Here is a 21,214-nt window from a genome sequence, read left to right on the forward strand (position 1 = left end):
CTTTATTTAAATTGTCCATTGGTGTAAATGTGACCCAAATGAGGACGGGCACTATGAGTGTGGAGGAATGGAAATACAGAAGATCTATAAAAAGTACTACCCAACCGAGCAGTCTTCTTTTAGTCCCGATAAATAAAGAACAAACAAAAGAACAGAACAAAATTCATACAATAGTTAAGTCCAATTTCACAGTGGTTACCCATTACAGTGAACCCACAACTATTTGCAGAATGTTCCTCGTGCAATCACTCATTTGAGTTTTACTGTGCTCTTTCAGTCATACCATACAGGAGGAATGTAGTCATTTGTGTCAAGGGAGCATTATTGAAACGAGACGAGGAGGAGCTAAGTTCATCCTGGGTTGCAAGGGGAAGTTACGGCGAGTCTTCGAATTCAAATGATAACAATAAGATCATAATTTTCATTGCCCTTCTGAACAAAACAAAACAATAATCCATCATTAAAACAAAATGAGATTAGGGAAAAAAGTCAACCAAGTCGGTTGGGTCGACAACAAAATTGACGCAAAAATGCATGCGCCGAAGCTATTTTAATAATTAAAAAAAACATATTTGCGGCACCTGGAAGTTGCCGGAGCCCCGGAACCAATATTTTGTGCTTCCGCATAGACACTTATTTTGTTGGTGTGCATATGTGTGCAGAATATAAGGAACAATTAGTATTTATATCCACTAAATTCAACTCATGTTCAACTTTAGTGGATTTAAAAAAATGAAAACAAAACAAATTTTTTTTTTGGTTTATTTTTTTGGGGGGGATTAGTCGATTAATCGATGGAATAATCGATAGGCAAGTCGATTTTTAAAAAAGTCATTAGTGACAGCACTATAAGAGATCGTGGGGGTTTGCTGTAGTTCCTAGTTCCATGATAAAGACAGTGCCGCGAAAATGTGCTAATTGACACCAAAAGGGCATCTGTAGTCACTACTGAAAACAAGGGCATGTTGCCATGGAAACAGGACATCCCATACATCCATGCTACTAACCCATTAGTGAGGTTGTCGTCATCATCCCGCAGGCTCTTTCCCAGAAGGTCACTGTCGCTCAGGTAACCAGACTTGAGGTCTCCGTCGTCCAGAAGATCCATACGCGAAGTCCCGCTCAGCCTGCCCGAGCAGCGAGCCGGCATGGTTTGGGCGACGTACTGGGAGGGGGTCTTGGCCCCCTGATAACCAGCCGCCGCAGAGGACGGGGCGTCGCCCGCCAGGAGGCGAGGGCTGGCTTGCCCGTGACGCCACGACAGCGGCGAGGAGCGGTTGGACAGGCTGGACATACTGCGGGCGTTGGTGTCGTCGCTGTCGTAGCCCACGTTGCTGCTGTCCGCACAGCTGTGGGCGCGCATGGCAAAGGACACTTCATTAGGTACACCTCCGTTTCTGTATGTTTGACTTGTGAGGCACAGTTTCTTATTCTTGATTTTGGGGCGTTTGACTTTGGATGTTCCACTCTAACCATGTGCCTATTGCGGCAATGTAACGCTTTCTCGCTAAACCGGCATTGTGTTAAGTTTTCCTCTTGTAAGTGGGTCAGGGGTTGAAAAGAACTCTCGGGAAAAAAAATTGGAACATCTTCTGTGTGTGTGCGCGCTATTTGTTATATAACCACAGGCACCTCAATAAATAGTGCAATGGCGGCGACCATGGGAGTATTTTTATCTGTCCTTGGTTAATTTATCAGCAGAGGAACTGAATTGACCTGCTCCAGTTTAGAGAGAGGTAGACATCTATTTGACATCATAGCAGTAGAACCTGTCAAAGGCTTTCAAGGGAACAACTGTATTACAGGACTTTTACTTTTTTATTGCGGTTCTCGTTGTCGTTGTGCTCACCTGTGGCTGAGCTGAGACCCCCGTAGACTTGACATGGTGTCCTCCAAGTTCTGGCGGAGGTCGAGGACGTTCTGTACCGTGCGCTTCCTCTGCGACTCAGGATCTGTGGATCGATTAAAAAAACAAACAAATGTGACGCTCAATAAGTTTTCACTAATCTTTTGAATTCATAATCTCTACAGTTAGTCTGCCAGGGTTTGTCCAACCGTCTTTTATACCGTGAATAGTGTTTCCCAAAAGGTAATTTATTGTTGTTGTTGTTGTTTTTAAATTAAAAGAGAACACTATCCAAAATCACTGTCATGTAATGACCATCGTTGTCTTCAAAGGAATCCCGACTGTAATGACAAGTTTGCTCTATATTATTTATTTGGTCGATTCATTTTTCGGCAAGGCGGCACGGTGGCTGACTGGTTAGCACGTCCGCCTCCCAGTGCAAAGGTTGTGAGATCAAGTCCGGGCTTCGGCCTACCTGGGTGGAGTTTGCATGTTCTCCCCGTGCTTGCGTGGGTTTTCTCCGGGTACTCCGGTTTCCTCCCACATTCCAAAAACATGCATGGCAGGTGAATTGGACACTCCAAATTGTCCATAGGTGTGATTGTGAGTATGGTTGTTCGTCTCTGTGTGCCCTGCGATTGGCTGGCAACCAGTACAGGGTGTACCCCGCCTACTGCCCGAAGCCCGCTGGGATAGGCTCCAGCAACCCCCGCGACCCTTGTGAGGACAAGCGGTACAGAAAATGGATGGATGGATGGATGGACGATTCATTTTTCAGAAATCATTTCCAGTTTACTACATTTAGTTCCTAAAGGGACGATCCAAACTCTTGAACGCATCAGGTGAATGACAAGAGCACGGCGTGATGGAGGGTGACTCTACCGATCGCATGTTGTTTCTTTAGGAACGCTACAGAGACTTAACCTTGCTTTCTTTATTGGCGTTTCACATTGCTCGGCAGGGAGCCAGCTGCCATTCTACATCACTACGCACTAAGTGCGTTCCGACGTAAATAACAATTGCGACGTATGTCCAAATAACGTTTCTACAAAATGCATTCAACTGGAAATCATTTTTGAAAAATGAATCTCATAGTTATGTTAGTAACAACCAAATAAATAATATAGAGCAAACTTGTCATTACAGTCTGGGTTCCTTTTCAGTAAAAGTACTAAATATCGTCTTTATGTACACTTGCGTATAGTACTGGACAGGAGTGACATTTACATATCAATAAACGGCAGTCTTCTGTCACAAGGCATCTAAGTACTGATTGCCAAGTTACAAACAACGTTGGGACTCGGGTGGGTTATTTTTTTAAATGAATTCTCATAATTACTTGTTAAAAAATGTACTTCATAAACTTGGCCAAGTTTGGAGTACACATCACAGTCAGTTCCTCCACCTGTCCTTGACAGCAGACCCGTTTGTGGAGTCAAGTGTCCCATTGAGCTGCATGACAATTGTGACAATGTATCCGCTTGTTGCGCTGAGGGCTCAAATAGACACAAGGAAAAGGTATTCTTTCTCAATAAAATGAATGATACAATGGAAGTGAGCACACACAAAAAGAGATTCCTCCCCGGTTTGAAATTGAGCACATTGTAAAAACTTGCATCCAATTTGCAACGAGGAAGATCAGAGAGAAAAGTCATCTATCAGATCATAATGAAGAACTTGCTCTATGGTTTGATAAAAGACTGAGATGTCTTTTCTCTGGTATACACTGTCGATGTATAGAGCATACAGAATGGCTGAAAAAGGTGTAGAGAGGAATTTTCTTCATTCAAGCCACTCAAGTACTGTAAGTCAAACCAGTCTTAGTGATTATTTCCTGTTCGATAGATGCCGCATTCAGATCACAACCTTGTTTTATGAGCTTGAGCTAACTCGCTGTCCAAAATAGCTTCCAGGTGATAAACTCGTATCTAACTATTGTAGCGATTTCTGCCCTTTTGCTGGGTTGTTATTCTGTATATTGACTCAAAACGGGTGAGATGAAGTAGCCCTAGAGGCTGCGCTATTGTGCCATGCTTCGACATGGTTATACAGCGCTAAAAAAAAAGAACTACTTCTACTTTCCCTGAAATGCCATAAAGTCAAATCTGTGAACCCTTTTTGTGCTTGCAGGCAGCACCGCTGACTTCATATCCCGTCTTGCTTTATCTCGGCATAAATCGAGGGGGATATTGTGACATTTGTGGAACTCTTGCATGACCGATCACATATCATTACGATGAAATGTTAGGTCAACACCCACACCCACCGTGGCGGTCTAGTTTTTATGCCAGTACCAATATAACTGTCTCCATTTTACGTGGGTGTGAGTCTGTCGTCATAATGACCTGGAATCTGTGTAGCTGTCACTTTTAATTCATCTTTTTTTTTTTTTTTTATCTGACCTGTTCATTGATCATCATGTCACACAAACCTATGAAACGAGTTAAGCTATTAAGAAAAAACTTTTTTTTTTTTATCTCTGTGCTGCTTCTCTGATTAATGCCCAACTCTCATGGCAGGTTTGTTGTTATTTTCACATCATTATGACGGTGATGCTAATGGGAATCATCACAGATTCGGATTTCTTTTAAACCGACCCTGACTTGTACTGTAATGTAACAAAATAGGTCTTAAAAAAAAGAAGAAGAAAAAATTGGTTTAAAAAAATACTTTTGTTCGGTACTGTTCCTGTGATGTATGCTTCTTCATAAGAAACTAATATGCCTAAAAGAAATACACAGGGGCTAATAAAGCATGTATAATATGTTTAATCAGCACTCGATGTATTCATTAGGATGTAACCGGGAATATGCGCTCATCATTACCGCAACTAATTATCTTATTTACAGTACCCCGTTGACCATTTATTACATCCTCCAGACTTGACATCCAACAAGACATTTTTTGCTGTCACAGAGAAACTGCACTCCATCATACTGAGTTGCAGTATTGCCCTATTAATGTTGCTAAACAAGGTCACTGGAATATTAGAAACAGCTCCTGAATGAATACCTCTCTGACAGTGTCAATCAAAACCGACCATTTGAAAACCTGCCAAAGAACAAAAGATCGCCAGAATCCATGATCAATCACGTCCTCTATTGATAAGAGTGACCATTATCCGCACAAAGAGAAGACACCATCATCTCTTTGCCATTTGCACACGGGGTGTAAACCATCTGTCAGCGCCCTAACACATGAATGGAGCCAGGAGGAGGCTAAATGTGCGTCTGTGCCTCAAAAATGTGTTCAATATGGCACACGCCGGTCTATGCATTTTTTTTTTCTGCTTTGGGGAGCAGCAAACAGAAGGTTTTGACCGGAGAGATCGGGCTGCTAGTAATCATCATCACCGCTGAGCCCTCGGGTGCTTTTTTGTTTCCCCTTGCAATTACGTTGTGATCGGAAACAAGCGCATTTCACACAATTACAGTCACTCGCTGAGGGAGAGGAAGAACAATGCAGCACAGCACATGACCGCAATCCCTTTCCAAATCCAACCCTCCGGCTGGAATATTTACGAGGAAATGTGTGACTAGTTTGAGATGCGGACATAATATGAGATGGGCCGTGGCGTGCGAGCAGGTGCCGAGTGGCGCCTGCGTGGAGGGGTGTGTGCTGCCCATTGATGGCTTGCACAAGTGGGGCGGTGGTATGATGCGTCCTCATCCTCCCATCCGTCCATTTTGCAATCTGAGAGCCTATCCCAGCTGACATGGGGTCAATGGTGGACAATATCCTTGACTGGTCGGCATGGTTGATTTGCCAGAGGGAGTCGTCCCAAGCCATGTGAACCACTACACTGCCAATGGCCAAAACCCCCTCGATCAATTTTTCATATCACTCAAGCTGAAGTCCATCCTGACCTGGTCGGCAGGGTTGACTGTAAACCATTACTACAGCTGGAGTCTCTCCAAGCTGGTTTAAGGTGGCTATAACTTGCCACTAGCCAATTGCAAAACTGCAGTGATCAAACAGAGCCCAGCTGCACAAAATTATGTGAACCACTAAACTACCAATGGCCAAAGCACGCTCCATCCACCATCCGTTTTCTATACCGCTTATCTTGCTCACGGTTGTGGGTGAGCTGGAGAGTCTATCCAAGACAAGTCAACTCTGGGCAACTAAACCTTGGACAAATCGTTAGTCAACTGCAGAAGTACAGGGTTCAACTTTAGATTGAGCCAAGATGCACAAATTAGCTTTGTGAATCACAACACCAAAAACAGTCAAAGCACCATCAATTCATCCGTCCATCTTCTCCCACTCATTGAGTTCCAAATAGTGGGTGAGGAAGTGAGATACCGGCTACTACTATATCTTGGAACGTTACCTGATCAAAGTTGTACAAAAGTGAACCACTACACTACTAACAACTAGGACACTCCATCCATCCATCCATCCATCCATCCTTCCATCCTCGACCGCCTTGCCTGTTGCCAGTTAATCGCAGAGTAACTGTGATCAGATCAGTCCAGGCTGCACAAAAGTCAGCTATGTGAACCACTGCACTAATCTTTCCTTGAACTTGGCCCTGCTGCACTTACCTAACATCTGGCTGAACAGCAGCTGCTCCAGATCACCCAGGACTGTCACCACTAGCTCGGGGTCCACCTTCAAGAAGGGTTTGTCCCCACCTTCTTCCCCCTGGCCCTTGGAGCCAGAATCTCCTCCCGCTCCCGGCTTCTTGGCAGCTGCCTTGGCCTTGCTGGAGAGGATCTCGTCATCCGACCTTCCATCCTCTGGGGCCTTGCTGAGGGGCTTCACTTCGGCATATGGAGCGCGAGGGATCCGGCTTTGCTTGCCGGGAACTGAAGGAGCTGCCAGAGAGGCAAAGGGCTTCGGTTTGCCTTGGAAAAGAGAGTGCTCCGACTTGGAGAGGTTGCGAGAAAGTGGGGCACCACCACCTGGCACCTTGCCCGCCGGCTTGCCCGTCTTCCTCGAACCACCCACTCCTGATTTGGCCATGTCATCACACCACTTGGGCTCGTACAGGTGTAACTTCTTCTCGGCGTCCGTGAGCACGGCCAGGTTGGTCATAGACCTCTGCTTGCGGAGGCTTGACGGCACCGGCAACCTGCCCTCGGAGCTACCCGCCCGGTAAACCTTGAGTTCACCCCGCTGGGTGCTCTGAGGCACCCCAGATTTGGGCCGCTTGGCCCCAAAGCCAAGTCCTTTGCCATCTGCTTGGCTGTACGCTTTGGAGCTATCCATCTTGAAATCTCCTTCCCTGCCTTTCACACTACTCCCAAGCGTGGGTCCTGCATTGGGAGCGGATAGATGAGCATCAGCGGGCGAGGGAGAAAAATGAGGTTCCACGCTGCAACCTTTTTCTTGGCACAAAGAAATCCTGCATGAAAAAAAAGGCTTCCTCTTGCAGCAATTCTGCAACCTCCTTCTTCCTTCCTTCCTTCGCTCCCTCTCTCTTTCCTCCTGCTGCAGCTGTTGCAGTGCTGCCCAGGCGCTCCCTTCCCTAACGTCCTGCTTTTCCTCCCCCCTTCTTTTTTTCACCCCTCCCTCCAAACGCACCCCTGCTGCCGCGGGAGTGCGCAGCAACAGAATGACAGCGGCGGCAGACGCAGCGACGCTCCCCTCCTCCTCCTCTTCTTCTTCCTCCTCCCTCTCTTACTTCCCACTCCCCTCCTCTTCGCCTCTTCATCGCTTTTCCCTGCATTTGCACATTCTCGCCTTTCTCAATGTGGAAGACAAAAAAAATAGCACCAGTCTGATGTAACGGAGCATTTTTTTTACCGGTTCTTCTGATGCCTTTGTTCTTCCCGTCGCCCCCACCAACCCTCTACTGTTTGTTTGCTGCACTCCTCAGTTGTGAGCCGACCCTGTAACCCATTGATTTTGACAAGTCAATTAGGGGTGGCACACTTTTTCATCTCCAATCTGTATACTAGGAATATAACAATTGTTGATTGTTTAATTCACAAAAATGTGTTATTTTCCACAGTAAAAATCATACAATCAAGAGAATTATTTCCAACGACAAAAAAAAAAAAACATAATCACACATGTCAAATCTTTGTGTGTGGTCAACATAGAGGTCGGCCAAGGCATAGGATTCACACAGTGATTGTGATACAAAACAGAATAGCTAATCAGGAAGTTCCAAACAAAAATAGAGGAGCAAATGGTCATGCTGAATGTTTCAATGACAGCTAGCTTACTTCTACTTCTGCTCTTAGTTTGTCTTTGTATTTTTTGGTCAGTCTTGAAGATCAGTGGCTACGACACAATGCTACCGACATACATTTCAGAAATTTTGCATCGGCTAAATGCTAAATTGATTAAAAATGCCCATCCCGACCGACTATGAATGCGGAGTCACTCATGTAGTCACACGCCGAAGCACCCAGCAACAACTGTTGAGGCTTCAGTCGATGCAACAACTGGAGCAACTGCATCTACCCTCGATCCAAATCCAAATCCCTTGTCTAAGCTTTCTTACAGTATCAATTGTGTTGAGTTATGCCACTTTAACAACATAAACTACAGTAATCACATGAACCGCAATGTCTTGTAAGAACGTGCTGCAATCTTAACTAAAGATTTCTTGTTGCCCCCCCCCGCTTGTAAAAAAAAAAGATTTTTAAAAGTCCACTTTACGAGACTCAGCAAGCGACATGTGCCAATGTAAGCAAGTTAACACGCCCATAACCACATGCAAAACTATGCATAAGAAACATGCAATTACACAGACGCACGCAGAGATCAGCATCCAGTCTCTTTTTACTGACACACGAGCCTAATCCTCCTTTAAAATATTCCATATTTAAGATATCATAATATTCCACATGACACAGCCAGCACACAGAGGGGGACTCACAAGAAGAACTTAAGTGCACCACGGGAACTCCCCTCATCTCTTATGACATCTGCTCAAAACCTCATTGCACGCACAAACCACAGCCCAAAATGCATATACAGTTGCATATACAGTCCCACAGTGTCCCTTGCAAATGTGTAATGCAGTATACTCACTTCTACTATCAGGAATATACAAAGTAAACATAAATTTGGATTTTATAGACGGCTATACAAACAGGGGGTTCAAATTATAATGTTTTTTAACAGTTTTAGTAACTATATTTTGCATGTGGTGTTGTTTTCATATTCAGCTTGACCCAATTTAAAGCAACGTTTTTTTCATTATAGCATACTTAGGCCTACATAAAAAGTTGATCACTTTATTAAGGCAGTAGACCATATTTGGTAACTTAAACTTGAGCCAAAACAACTATAAATGTAGTACAACCGTGATGTTACACCCAGTCAGTCAGTAAAGAAACAAAGACTGAAGATATTAATTAATTAAGGGAAAAAAAAGTTAGTAGACTACAATCATTTTCAAGCATATATATTGCTACTAGGGTTTTTCATCATGTGGTAGAACTTTATACAACACAAAGTCAATGTGTTTTTAGACCCTTGTTCATTATGTCACCCTACTCAATGGTGCAAATCCCGTCTTGAATACGCTACAAAGTCCAAGACTGTCTATCACAAAAGGCTCCGAATACACACCACTGCTTTTCTTTAAATATGGCAAACTGCAGAGGGACACGGACTATTGCATCTGTTCTGCCAATTAGTTTCTTGGAACGTGTTCAAATTCTCTCGACTTGTGCTGACTCGAGGTCACGGGGCCACACCCAACGTTAGCTGAATAGTGTGTTTGTTTTGAGGGGACATAAATTCATCCTTGGGTGACTAATTCCCACCACGCCGATTTTCCGCAACCCAACTATGTTGTTTGTTTGGAGATGGGGAGATGAGCTCTCGCCATCACGAGGAAGGAAGTAACACAAGGATCAACAATCAACAAAGTGATCAACAATTATCGTTGCCGCAAGCCATTGCTCGTCTGCGCATAAGCAATGTTTTGAACTTGATTAAAAAAAATAGCAATGAGCATCAAGATAATACTATTAATGATAACGGCCTCCTTTAGTGAGCCTCAAAGTCATCACTGATGAGTGAAGTGCGGAGTGAGTGACGACAAGCGGGGGAGGAAGCAAGGTACGACAGACCTGTTAAGTTCGTGAATCGTTTCATGGAAAACATTCAAGCAGCGTCCTGCTTTTCTTCGCATCTGGCTTTGATTCCCTCTAAGTGACCATCCCAGTACACCATCATATTTGTGTGGACCGACCCTTCCACAGCTGGCCTTCCCCGACCAAGCGCCATGCGTCATATTTTAGGACCGCTCAGCTGCAAGGATAATGCTACAATGACGACATCGTGCCTTCAAGATCAGAGGCCCGTGCGGGGGAGAAGCGTGTTGAAAACGTGCGTTTATGAGTGTAGCGTAATTACATCTACAAGGAAAAAATGTGAGTAAACGTGAGTGCTCACAAACTAGAGACCTCTGCCAAGGCTTCAACATGTGTCAGCAGCTATGATCTTAGGACCCAAAATTCAATAAGATCCTACATAAGCACAACAAATTACAACCTGGTTTGACACAGATATTTTCCATATACATTTCTGCCTAAGGTGCAATCTGGATCAGGAAAGGATGGGATGTGTTTTGACATTATACCTCCAAACTGCATATTTTGCCCAAATCACATGAATTATAATTGGATTTATTTTAGGGGTGTTATAAAAAATAGATTCGGCAATATATCGCGATATTACAGCGCGCAATTCTCAAATCGATTCGATATGCGGCCGAATCGATTTTTAAACATACATACTTTATGGGAATATTCAACAAAACGTCTTATTTAGGGTTAGGATTCACACATTAAGCATGGAAGAATGTTTTATTAATGGAGCATTAAGCCTTAATATTTTATTTCAGTGCTGTTCAAACATGCAACAGACTTCAACCTATTTGTTAAATGCAGTCTGAATTTTTAGATAAATAAATACATTTTCAATTTATAGATTCGTACCGGGATTAATCGTATCGAATCGAATCGTGACCTATGAATCGTGATATGAATCGAATCGCCAGGTACTAGGCAATTCACACCCCTATGCATCATATATATATATACATATACATATATATATATACATACATATATATATATATATATATATATATATACCTCATTAAAAATGTATTAATTTGAAGCATAAGTGTAGTCATTGCATGCCTGCATTTGGTCCGTCTGCTTACTTTTTTATTTATTTTTATTTTTTTTTACCCGAGAGTGCCAGACACTATGGTGACGTGAAAGCTGATCTGCTCATCAAAGCACTCAAGTCTGCGTCTGTCCAGCCTCCGTATAGACACACTTAGTCTCTGGTCTGGCGTCTCCCTGGGGAGCATCTCAATCAACATGATAATTAAGACGATGTTTTTATTTTTTTATTTTTTTTTTATAATTCAAGTCATCCTATGACATCATTTTCTAAACCACAAAGTCATGTTTGTTTGTTTTTAAACCAGTATCTCCAGAACTGTATTTTAAATCATGAACTTCATTTAGTCTGCATTCACTTTAAAATGAAGACAAATCATGTCTGCTTGACAATAGCAACATATAGTGCAACATATAGTGATGGCTAGGAAAAGATTGATATGTGTTTCTGGTGCTAAATCTGCCAGACAACAGTCATTTGTGGTGTGTTTATGATGCAGTAAACCTTTCAAAATGTGACATATTTTATTTGGGTTTTCCAGCATGGGAACAAATACAAATGAAAGCTGCAAGCAGGGCTGAACAGGTCCCCTGCATTCCCTCTTTCACTGGCGAATCCTCCAAATGATCAGAAAAGTTGACGCCAGGCAAAAATGAATACCTATTTCTGACTGAGGCTCATTTGGGCTAATTCCCTGAATGGAATTTGTCAAAGTAAGAGTGCTGGAATTCAAACAAAGTACAGTAATAATATTGCTCCTTCAAAGCAAAATGGCCAACTTCCTGTTAAATTTTAGGCAAGAATCTTGTAGACTTTTTTGGTGTTGTCTGTTACAATGGACATGCCGAGTTTTACGGTGGTCATCTTGGAGAGCTCAAAAATAGGCCGACATACAAATTTGACAGGAAACATGCGTTCACAAAACTTGGTGAGTTTTCGGACATGGCGTAATCACCCTGAAAACCCTGAGAGGAAGAACCAATTTTCTCAACTTTCCAGAGAGCGCGACTGTGTGAGTTTTCTGGAGTTGTGTTCAGGACCCCAAAAATATGTACATTTTGGCACTTTCAAGCCTCCAAAAAGGCCAATTATTCGTCTGAAGAAGGAGAATCAACAGTAACCCAAAAAACACTGCACGTGCTAATACATGCTCACGTCCGAACCAAAAAGTGCTAAGTACAAGGTTATTTTGACACCTTTACATTTCTCATATTTTACGCAGCACGGAAATGGACCTAAAGAGCATCTCGATGGCCCTCCAGAGAGCATAAACTATGCGCGTGTTGACAGTTGAGGAAAGACCTGTATATGTTTTTCCTGCTTGCGAGTCAAGACTCCAAGGAAGCAGTGGGGATATGGAGCAGTTGATGCACATAACAGGTGTGGGACTGCACAGTAGCGTGACGCTTTTATTGCCAGTTGTTCTCTTGTGACAACAAGCGGACCGTGTGCGATGCGCTCGCTCAGCTGGAAAGACGCCTAACAACCTCGTTGAACTATGTGAGGTGAAAAAAAAAAATGTTTATTCTCATGATACAAAGTAATGGAACACCACCAGGAGGAGACAATTTAAGAAGTGATTTTTGAGAACTCAAACCTTGGCCATAGGTGTGAATATAATTGTGAATGGTTGCTTATATATGACGTGCCCCCTGTGATTGGCTGGCAACCACTGGAGGAGGGACTATGGTTCGTGCCGGATTAGGCTCACTTGCTCATGAGTGAGGGTAAGCAACATAGAAAATGATAAGTAGGACTCACCAAGATCATCGCAGCAAACCTCCATGGAGTCTGAGGAGCAGTCGCTCAGGTCTTCCAACGTGGCCTCTGGCTCCTCCTGAGTCTGACATCTACAGTAAAATATCATTTTTAAAGAACGCATTTTCTGTCTCCCGATTAAAACCCTGTCAATTCTGTAGACTCAATTTCATGGAACACAGGGCACTTGCCAGGTCCACTAGGAGCAAATCGGGGGTTCAGTGTCTTGCTCAAGGACACTTCGACATGGTCACCAGCGGTGAAGATTAAACCCACAAATCTACTACAGAGCCACGCCGCTGCAATTTGACTCTCAACAGAGTCAATTTGGTCCCACTCTAAACGGAGTTAAAAAAAATTACACTTGGAAGAGATAAAATATTCAGAGTAAATTTTACTCAAAGTATTTTTTGTGTGTGCCAGAGAATTAGCCTAGCCCATGAAAAAACGTACTAAATAATAACAATGTCAGAAAAATCACAATTCAATCTTTTCCTGAAATTGCTCACCCCAAGTTTTAAGATATAAAAAAAAAGGTATGTGTGTGCTTAACTTGGTTCTTGGGAATTTCCCACAACACAAATGTGTACAGAATTCAGGCAATTAAAGTCACGTTTCCAGTAACTGTTCCAATAATAGTAGCATTCCTCACCTGTACCTGAAGGGGGCGACAGCTGCCATGTTCACTTTCCCTGGAATCTTCGATTTCGAAGCTCTCCTTTCCTGATCAGAAATGCTCCTCAAATTTCCTTGGAAGCTCCCCAACCCCTCCAAAGACGCCACATTTCTATTGTCTCCTTTGGCGTAATGTTTCCGGGACAAGGCAGCTTTATCAACACTGTGAGCGTTGTCTACATTCCTCTGGCGAAATTTCCCAAAAGTCCAGTTCTTGTTGGTGTTCCTTCTAAGCTGAAGGTCTCTCAGAGCTCCCGTGCGGAGGTCCAACGTGTCCTTTGAACGAGGGGCTTCCCTCTTGGGAATACGAGGGCTGCTGTATGCCGAGCACGTTCCGTCGTGTCGCTGCGTCGCTGCCGTTGGGCTCCGTTGCGAATAGACATCAGAACTTTGGTGCAGAAGGGTCTTCAGAGATGAACCTCTCAGCAGCAGCTCGGAGGATCCAGAGGAACAGGAAGGAAGTTGTCTTGTGGAATGCTGGAAGTGTGCGGTGGGATTGGGCAGGCCACTGTATGGCAGTTTGGGGTCCGCTTTAGACAGCGGCATCCTGCTTTGGTGTTGATGCTAACAAGGAGCAACCAGTTGCTAAGGTGGTCATGCCTGCAGAGATAAAAAAAAAAAAAATGGATTCATTACATTCATAATGATCCATAATATTGTAACTGTCAGGACAGTGAGCTTATTGTTTGCACTAAACAGTTCAGAGGTTCAGGTTCAAATCTCAGATCTGGTCTTCCTGTGTGGAGTTTGCATGTTTTGCCTGTGCTTGCGAAAGTTTCGATTTTGTCCGGTTAATAGTGAAATATTATTTGATACATGTTTTCAGGAATTCAGAATATGATAATCCCCTCATACTGACTATGTTGAGCAAAAAAATGGACAAAAATGTGAAATATGAATTGTGTTTTAAAGTGCACTATGAACTTGATCCTAAATGCATGATTTCCAACTCCAAGTTGAACAATTTTCCTCCAGCACAACAAGCTATCGAACAAAAACTGAAGGAACACTTCCTTAAGCTGTATGAACATTATGAATACAAGAACACAACACTTTCTGAATTCAAGGTGAAGAGAGCCAGATTTGATCAAAAGGCTACTCTCCCTGCTCAATGTGTTCACGTGTAAACCCTATACCAAGACATAGGTATAGGGTTTGAATTTGAAAAAAAAAAATCCCATTTTATTTTTCTATAAAGAAGGGTTCAGTGAATGCGCATAGGGAATTGAGGTTCAGTACCTACAACAATGTTAAGAATCACTGACTTAATATAATGAATGGAAAGTCTCAACTTTTTGGGGGCACCTTATGGTGATATTGAATCACAGTTTGAATGACTGTTGGAATATTTTGGGACAAAGTGGCAACGTGTCAAATCAAAATGGCACCAGAAGTATTATTTAGCAATACTGTCATAATTACCCAGTAATGGCGGCAGCGCAAAGCCACAGATGGAACGTTTCTGACCGCAGACTTGCTGACGGAATGGGACAATAAACTACGGCGACGGGGGGGGGGGGGGGGGGGGATGTGGAGCGGATGCTTTTGAGGAGTTGAGCCACGCAGTCGCCAGTGGATAAAACTGTAACGCTTGCTTGAGGGGACTTAATAAATGATACAGCCAAGATAGACAAGCAATATACACTTCAAATGGCAACATATGGTTGTAATGTAGGCATGGTCGGTCCTCGGGTGTGTGAAACATGCTGCGACTGACACGGCTCGGCTCACACGGCACGAGGAGGATGGCCCCTTTAAGGCCGTGCCAACACTGCGGCCCGCCACACTTCAAAGATGTAGTGTGTGCGGGGGGGGGGGGGGGGGGGGGGGCTTAGTCGCCGCATATTCCATAAACACGGTCTATGTCCATCAATCCATTTTCTATCCCTCTTATCCTGCTAAGGGGTCCGGGCAGTTGGAGCTTATTCCAGCTGGCTTTAGGGCAAAATACACCCTGAGACTGGTCGCCAGTCCACAACAGGCCAAATTTTGAGAAAACAATCATTCACACTGTCACTGAGCGGGAACTCAAACCTGCTGCCGACACCAAATTGAAAATATACGTCACGTGTAGCACTACAGCCAAACATCAGCGGCATAGCATACATTCCATAGATTAAGATATACAGTATGTGCCCATAATTAGTCCGTGATGGGCAGCACAGTTGACTTGCGGTTAGCACGTCTGCCTCGCAGCTTTGAAGTTCTTCTTTTGAACCCATGTGGAGCTTGCGAGGATTTTTGCTAGGGTACGTCGGCGTTAACTTCATTGAAGACTCTAAACTTGGGGTCACTGACGTTTTTGAAAGTGCGGTCTGAGCAAATGACTTACAGTTTGATACCCACTTCTGAAATGGCCTCAAAACTGAACACATTTGCTCAAAATACTACAAATTCTGTGATGAATAATAACAACAACTAATATTTTAATATTTTAAGACACTGGTCTTGTAAATAATGTCTCACAATTATCAACAATTATTTAACAAGGTAGGAAACAAATATCAATATGGAACACTAAGTCAAGTCCGGTTTGATTGACAAACTGACAATTCAGAACACAAATGATGTCAAGGCACTTTAAATTAAATTAATTAATTAAGTAAATTAACTGAACTTCACATGAGCAAGCATTTGGAAACGGAGGCAAGAAAAAACATCCTCTCTGGAAGAAACCTAAATTATTATTTTTTTTTTAAAGGCTCAGTAGGGAGACCGTCTGAGCCTGGGGACGACCCATGCGGTCCTTGGGTCAAATGTCTGTGGGCACCATGTTGGTGACCCCTGCAGTAAATGAGGCCTGAATGCGAGTGCGGATGGTTGTTTATCAACTCTGTGTATGCCCAGCAAATGGCTGCCAATCAGTCCAGGTTGTAACTTGACTCTCTCTTCTTCACACATTCTATTCATTTATGTACTAACGCTAATACTGCAATCGGTACTGGGAGAGAAATATCATCAAGCAAAAGTGTTTGGTACACCATGAGCCACTGGTCTCATCTTGAACCCCGTCGTTTGCATGATAACATGTTTGTCCTCCTTGGGGGCTTATCGTGGGTTCACAAATCAAAGGTGACCTTTTCCACCACAGAGGACAAGAGTGAAGCAGTACAATGAGCGGCAGCGGATGCTGCGGGAACCTATAATCATCCACACAAAAAAAAAACGAAACCAAAAAAAAAACACTTGCACCAGGATCCATTTACTGCGGCTCATAAGACTTCAGAGGAGTCCATTTGCTGAATGCTATAAAAAGGACTTGTTATGAAATATAAATGACCAAACCTGGCAGGAACATTTCATACTTTATTCTCCTCTTTGAATCTTTTGTGGCCAGCATGAAGTGAAGTTGTATTAAATTTTGATGATTCCCTGCAACTCCTCCTCCTCCAGAAGAAGAAGAAGAAAATTTTAACGGGTGCGTTATCTTTGTGTGATTCAATTTTCTCATCGCTTCTTGATCCACTTTTTATATATAGCAACCCACATTGCTCATTTCCTTTCGCGGCGGCCGAAAAGCTTTGTCTGAGAGGAAGTCTGCAAAACACATGGGCAGTCTCACACACTCACACACACACACACACACACACACACACACACACACACACACACACACACACACACACACACACACACACACACACACACACACACACACACACACACACACACACACAACCCAGCCTAAGTGTTAACACAAAGAAATGTTGGATGTTGGTAAGTTTGTTGCTGTTGTTGGACGTGGCTCAAAGTGTTTGATGATGTACGATTGTTGTGTAAGCTTTTTGTTGGATTCTGTTAGTGATTTTATTTCATGATGTTGATCAAACCAGAACGGATTCGATTTATCATCTGCAGTCTTTTACAGTTGAGTCAAGTAAGGAAAAACAGCTGATTCAGGTAGAATACCTGCTGCTGCTGTGGCATGAATTAGTTCTTAACTAAACACTTTTTCTTTTTTTTGTGAGAATGATATTTGTAAGAACAGAAGTGTAGCGAAGACTTAAGAGCGACACGTTTAGGCACACTAGTAGCCAGTGGAAGCTTGTTGCTAGTGAGCCATGATTAGTCACTACATGACGTCTGAGCATCTGTGATGTCATATTCAGGCGACAGCAAGTGGCAAAATGTGTTTTTAAAGGCATTAATTGTACATGAAAAACAATCGAGTTATCATATTAATTATAGACAAAATGTGTATTTATTTTATTGCTGAAAATGGCTAAATGAGTCAAGTATCCCTTTAAGTGGCGCTGAGGTGTACCTCAACCTCTCACTACCCATGTTGGTTGACGTGAGTGAGTTTTTTTGGGACGTCTGTGTCTTAATGAGGAGTAAAATGCTATTGACAAAGCGCTTATTTTGAGCCTTGCATGGCGGCGAAATGCCAATTCTTGCGCCACCGTTGGTCATCGTGGTAACAAAGAGCGAGTCAGGATTGGCCGAGCGGTATATTAGGCAGGATGTGGGCAGGCTCACTTTCCCTGTCTATCTCTTAAAACGTGCTGATTTCAGTAAGACAAACAGCTGGGGTGTAAAGTACTATAGTTCCTAATCCTTGGGGTATTTTGACGACCCGCGTCAGACATGTTATCAAGATGTATGACAACTGCAACAGTTGTACGGTTTGCAGTTAAAATCTTGAATCTGGCCTTCATGTGTGGATCGTGCGTGATTGGCCAAAGCCCGATCCAGGGTGTTCCTTGCCTCTTGGCTAATAGTCAGCTGGGACCGGCTCCAGACCCACGACCCGAAAGAGGACAACTGGCATAGAAAACGGACGGACGGACGGACGGACGGACGAATAATGTCTCATCTCAACTGGAAAAGCAGCTTGTGTGAAGTCTCTCCTTCCCGACGACAACAACGCATGACGAATGCCCCGTCTCGAACATACCGTAGCAAACCAAGCGGTGAAAAGCGCCCGGGGGAGCTCAATCTGCCGGTATGAGTCAGCAGACATCCTCATACGATGGAAGTGCATTGCAGGACATGCCTCTGCATCCAATTACACACTTAATGACTGCCGTCCAAATTTTATTGCAACACATTCTCAAGAAGTTGCAGGCGAGAATCACAACTTACCAGGGAGGCTCTCAAATGGCGGACGCTGGCGCGATCATGAAGCATCCTCCTGACAAGTCTTTCTTTTCCACCCCGGACGGGACATCCTTCAGTAGCCTCGGGGTGGGGTGCTCCCCTCCCCGTCTTGTATAACCACGCTCCAGTCGCATCCTCCGCCGCCACGGTCAGCGCTCGCTCTATAAACACCAAGCCAGGCTAACTGGACCGCTCCCTCCAAGAGCTAAACGTGGCACCTGGTGAAAAGGTTCCTAATTTTAGCCGATTGTCCATCTGTCGCACGGGCGGCTTGGCGGCGTCGTCTCTTGCTCACAGCCGGAACCGTTCAACTGGGCTGATTGGAATTGCCATGGCATGTTTTGGAAGCCCGGGCTCCCTCGGCACCACCCTCATCGGCAAAACGGGACTAAAATGAAGAGAGACATGAGTACACGTGTATCTGCTGAAGCAACAAGGATTAAAACCAACATACTTATTCTAACAGCAACAAACTCATTTGTTTCCAAAAACGTATAAATACGTTCTATTCTTTATGTTTTAAGTGTCCCAAAGATGTATTTATACGTTTTTTATGTTGTGCTTTTTTTATGCTAGAGCATACAGAAGGCTTTGGTGCAGCCTCTCAACGACAAAGAACGGTTGAAGAAATGATAGTTATTACACAAACGGCCAACAGGTGGCAGCAGAGCAAAAGAGATCAATTAGGGGCTATGTTGTAAAAAAAAAGCTCATTACTCACATTTCTAATGAGATTTGTGAATAATGATGAAATTTAGCTATAATCTAATACTAATTGCTGCAAACTGAAACGGATACAAATACTTTTGTTCCTGATGAAAGAAGAGACTCTAATCTTTCTTTAGGTAGGCTCCATGTTTTTATAGCAATAGAACACAATATTCTGTGGGCAAAATCAGCAAAAATCCAGTCAAACCGCCGGGAGTGAAGGGGATTGCTTCTGTGAAAATGGCTGGGAGAGAATAAGTTAACTTATTTTTGCGTGCGTAAAATAAAAATATATTATTGTCATTCAAAGGACAGCTAATAGTTTCATATACGATGACACTGGAAGGGGTTGGTTTTGTTTAACCACTCATGTTAGCTAACTAGCTAGCTAACATGAGTGGTTATTTCTCATTGTAATTGGAGGCTACATGTTATCCATTGTGGTCATCTAAGGCCATTTATCATTGAATTACACTATAAAATAAAATACTTTAAATACACTAAATCACATAAAAAATAGTACAACCAAAAAATTGAAAATTACAATAAAAAAAATACAATGAAGAGTAAAACAGAAGTTAAAAGAAGAAAACCAAACAAATGAACAAAAAAACTGTTCCATTAAAATAAAATGAAAAAGTATGTTAAACTAAATTGAATTAAATCAAATTTTAAATGAAAAATGCAATGTAAAAGAAATTGACATATGTTTTTAATAAATAAATAAAAGTGGTTCCAAAATCAATTATCAGAGGCCAAGCATTATCCTGAATGTTTTGGAGTTTGGAAATACAGTACTATCATTCATTTGAGGCCAGATGGATCACAACCAAATTTAGCATTAGCCCCGCGTCATGTGGCAACGCCTCCACTGGTGTGAAGACAGCGGGAGGCCTACTGGCGCCTTCTTGTTAGCCCGACTTGCACGTCGGACAAATTTGCCTCTTGTGGGCAGACCTTTGGCAAATCTTTATCGTTCTGTTGACTCACTGTCACGCAATGCTCTTAATTAAGTAAGGAGGAAGAGTCGACTCAAACATATACATTTAAATGGGTGCAGGGCACACACGGGCACACCGAGTTTGACCTTGGCACATCCGAATCCTTATCTGTCATATTGCATCCCTCGCCTGGTGAACGCGATCACAAGTTAATAAGCGCTGGCGCTCAGATAAAGAGGCACGTGGCAGGTACAAGAAGATGACAGCGACGACTGATAACAAAGTTCCTCTCTCTTCCTGTTGTTCTTCTTATCGTTATCATCTAATTAGTAATTGTGCATGTTTCACACTGTTGCCTGCACGTCCTACTTTGGATAATTAGGCGCACACATACACAATAATACACACACGCACAGAGGCAGGGCGTGTCACACACTCTGCTCACTGGTGTCCTCTAGTGGCACTTGGGTGCAACTGCATTGATCGACAATCAAGTGCAATCTGAACCAAGCCAAACATGCTCAATCAACAGAGCAGGCATCCTATCAAAGTTGCTCTGTATGCTATATAAATATCAACCCATCTTTGAGGTTTACTTACGCCATAAAGCACCCAAGACAATTTGTGCTATCCCATAACAGCACGGCACAATCAGATCCAAGCAAGCATTATGTGGAGGGTCGCCACCAACCTTTTTGAAAATCTGAAAGCTTTTTCTCATGTTGGCTGATCAATGTGAAGGGACACCTGCCGGATACACTATGACATAACACAGAACTCCTTCAATTATTCGTTTCTATTAATAACTGATATTCATCTGTGTGATGGCAGGAGGAAATGTGAATATCGAAATGCAACATCTTATTACTATTTGCAATGTGTTGACATACGTTTCAAATGATTGCTTCCACATTTCTCATCATTCGTGACCAATTTTTAAAACAGGCCATGCCAGCAGGCACCATGTTCAGGAGCATAATACATTTTTTATAAAAAAAAGTGACGTTTTTTTTTTTTTGCATAATAATAATAATAATAACAATAATAATCAACTTAATTTATCAGCGCCTTTCATGATACC

The 21,214-nt window shown here is 43.0% G+C and overlaps 1 protein-coding gene across 5 annotated transcripts in view; it reads right to left on the reverse strand.

The window, feature by feature from the left end:
• The window catches only part of nav1b (neuron navigator 1b), a 66,911-nt gene that overhangs the window by 29,317 nt on the left and 16,380 nt on the right, over positions 1 to 21,214 (reverse strand). For 3 of the 5 annotated variants that reach the window (XM_086086656.1, XM_086086660.1, XM_086086655.1), the window contains exons 1-3: positions 6,394 to 7,201; positions 1,850 to 1,952; positions 1,008 to 1,349 (exon numbers count right to left, since the gene is read on the reverse strand). In XM_086086656.1, the coding sequence (XP_085942782.1) occupies positions 1,008 to 1,349; positions 1,850 to 1,952; positions 6,394 to 7,060 (1,112 nt within the window). In that variant the 5' untranslated portion in view covers positions 7,061 to 7,201. Of the gene's footprint in view, positions 1 to 1,007; positions 1,350 to 1,849; positions 1,953 to 6,393; positions 7,202 to 12,712; positions 12,802 to 13,361; positions 13,985 to 18,469; positions 18,873 to 21,214 lie in introns of those variants that run through there. The other 2 variants (XM_086086658.1, XM_086086657.1) reach the window with 2 other exon arrangements.

Source organism: Leptonotus elevatus, chromosome 10, assembly GCF_054856555.1.
Source record: "Leptonotus elevatus isolate MCC_2025b chromosome 10, RoL_Lele_1.0, whole genome shotgun sequence".
NCBI classification, from domain to species: domain Eukaryota; kingdom Metazoa; phylum Chordata; class Actinopteri; order Syngnathiformes; family Syngnathidae; genus Leptonotus; species Leptonotus elevatus.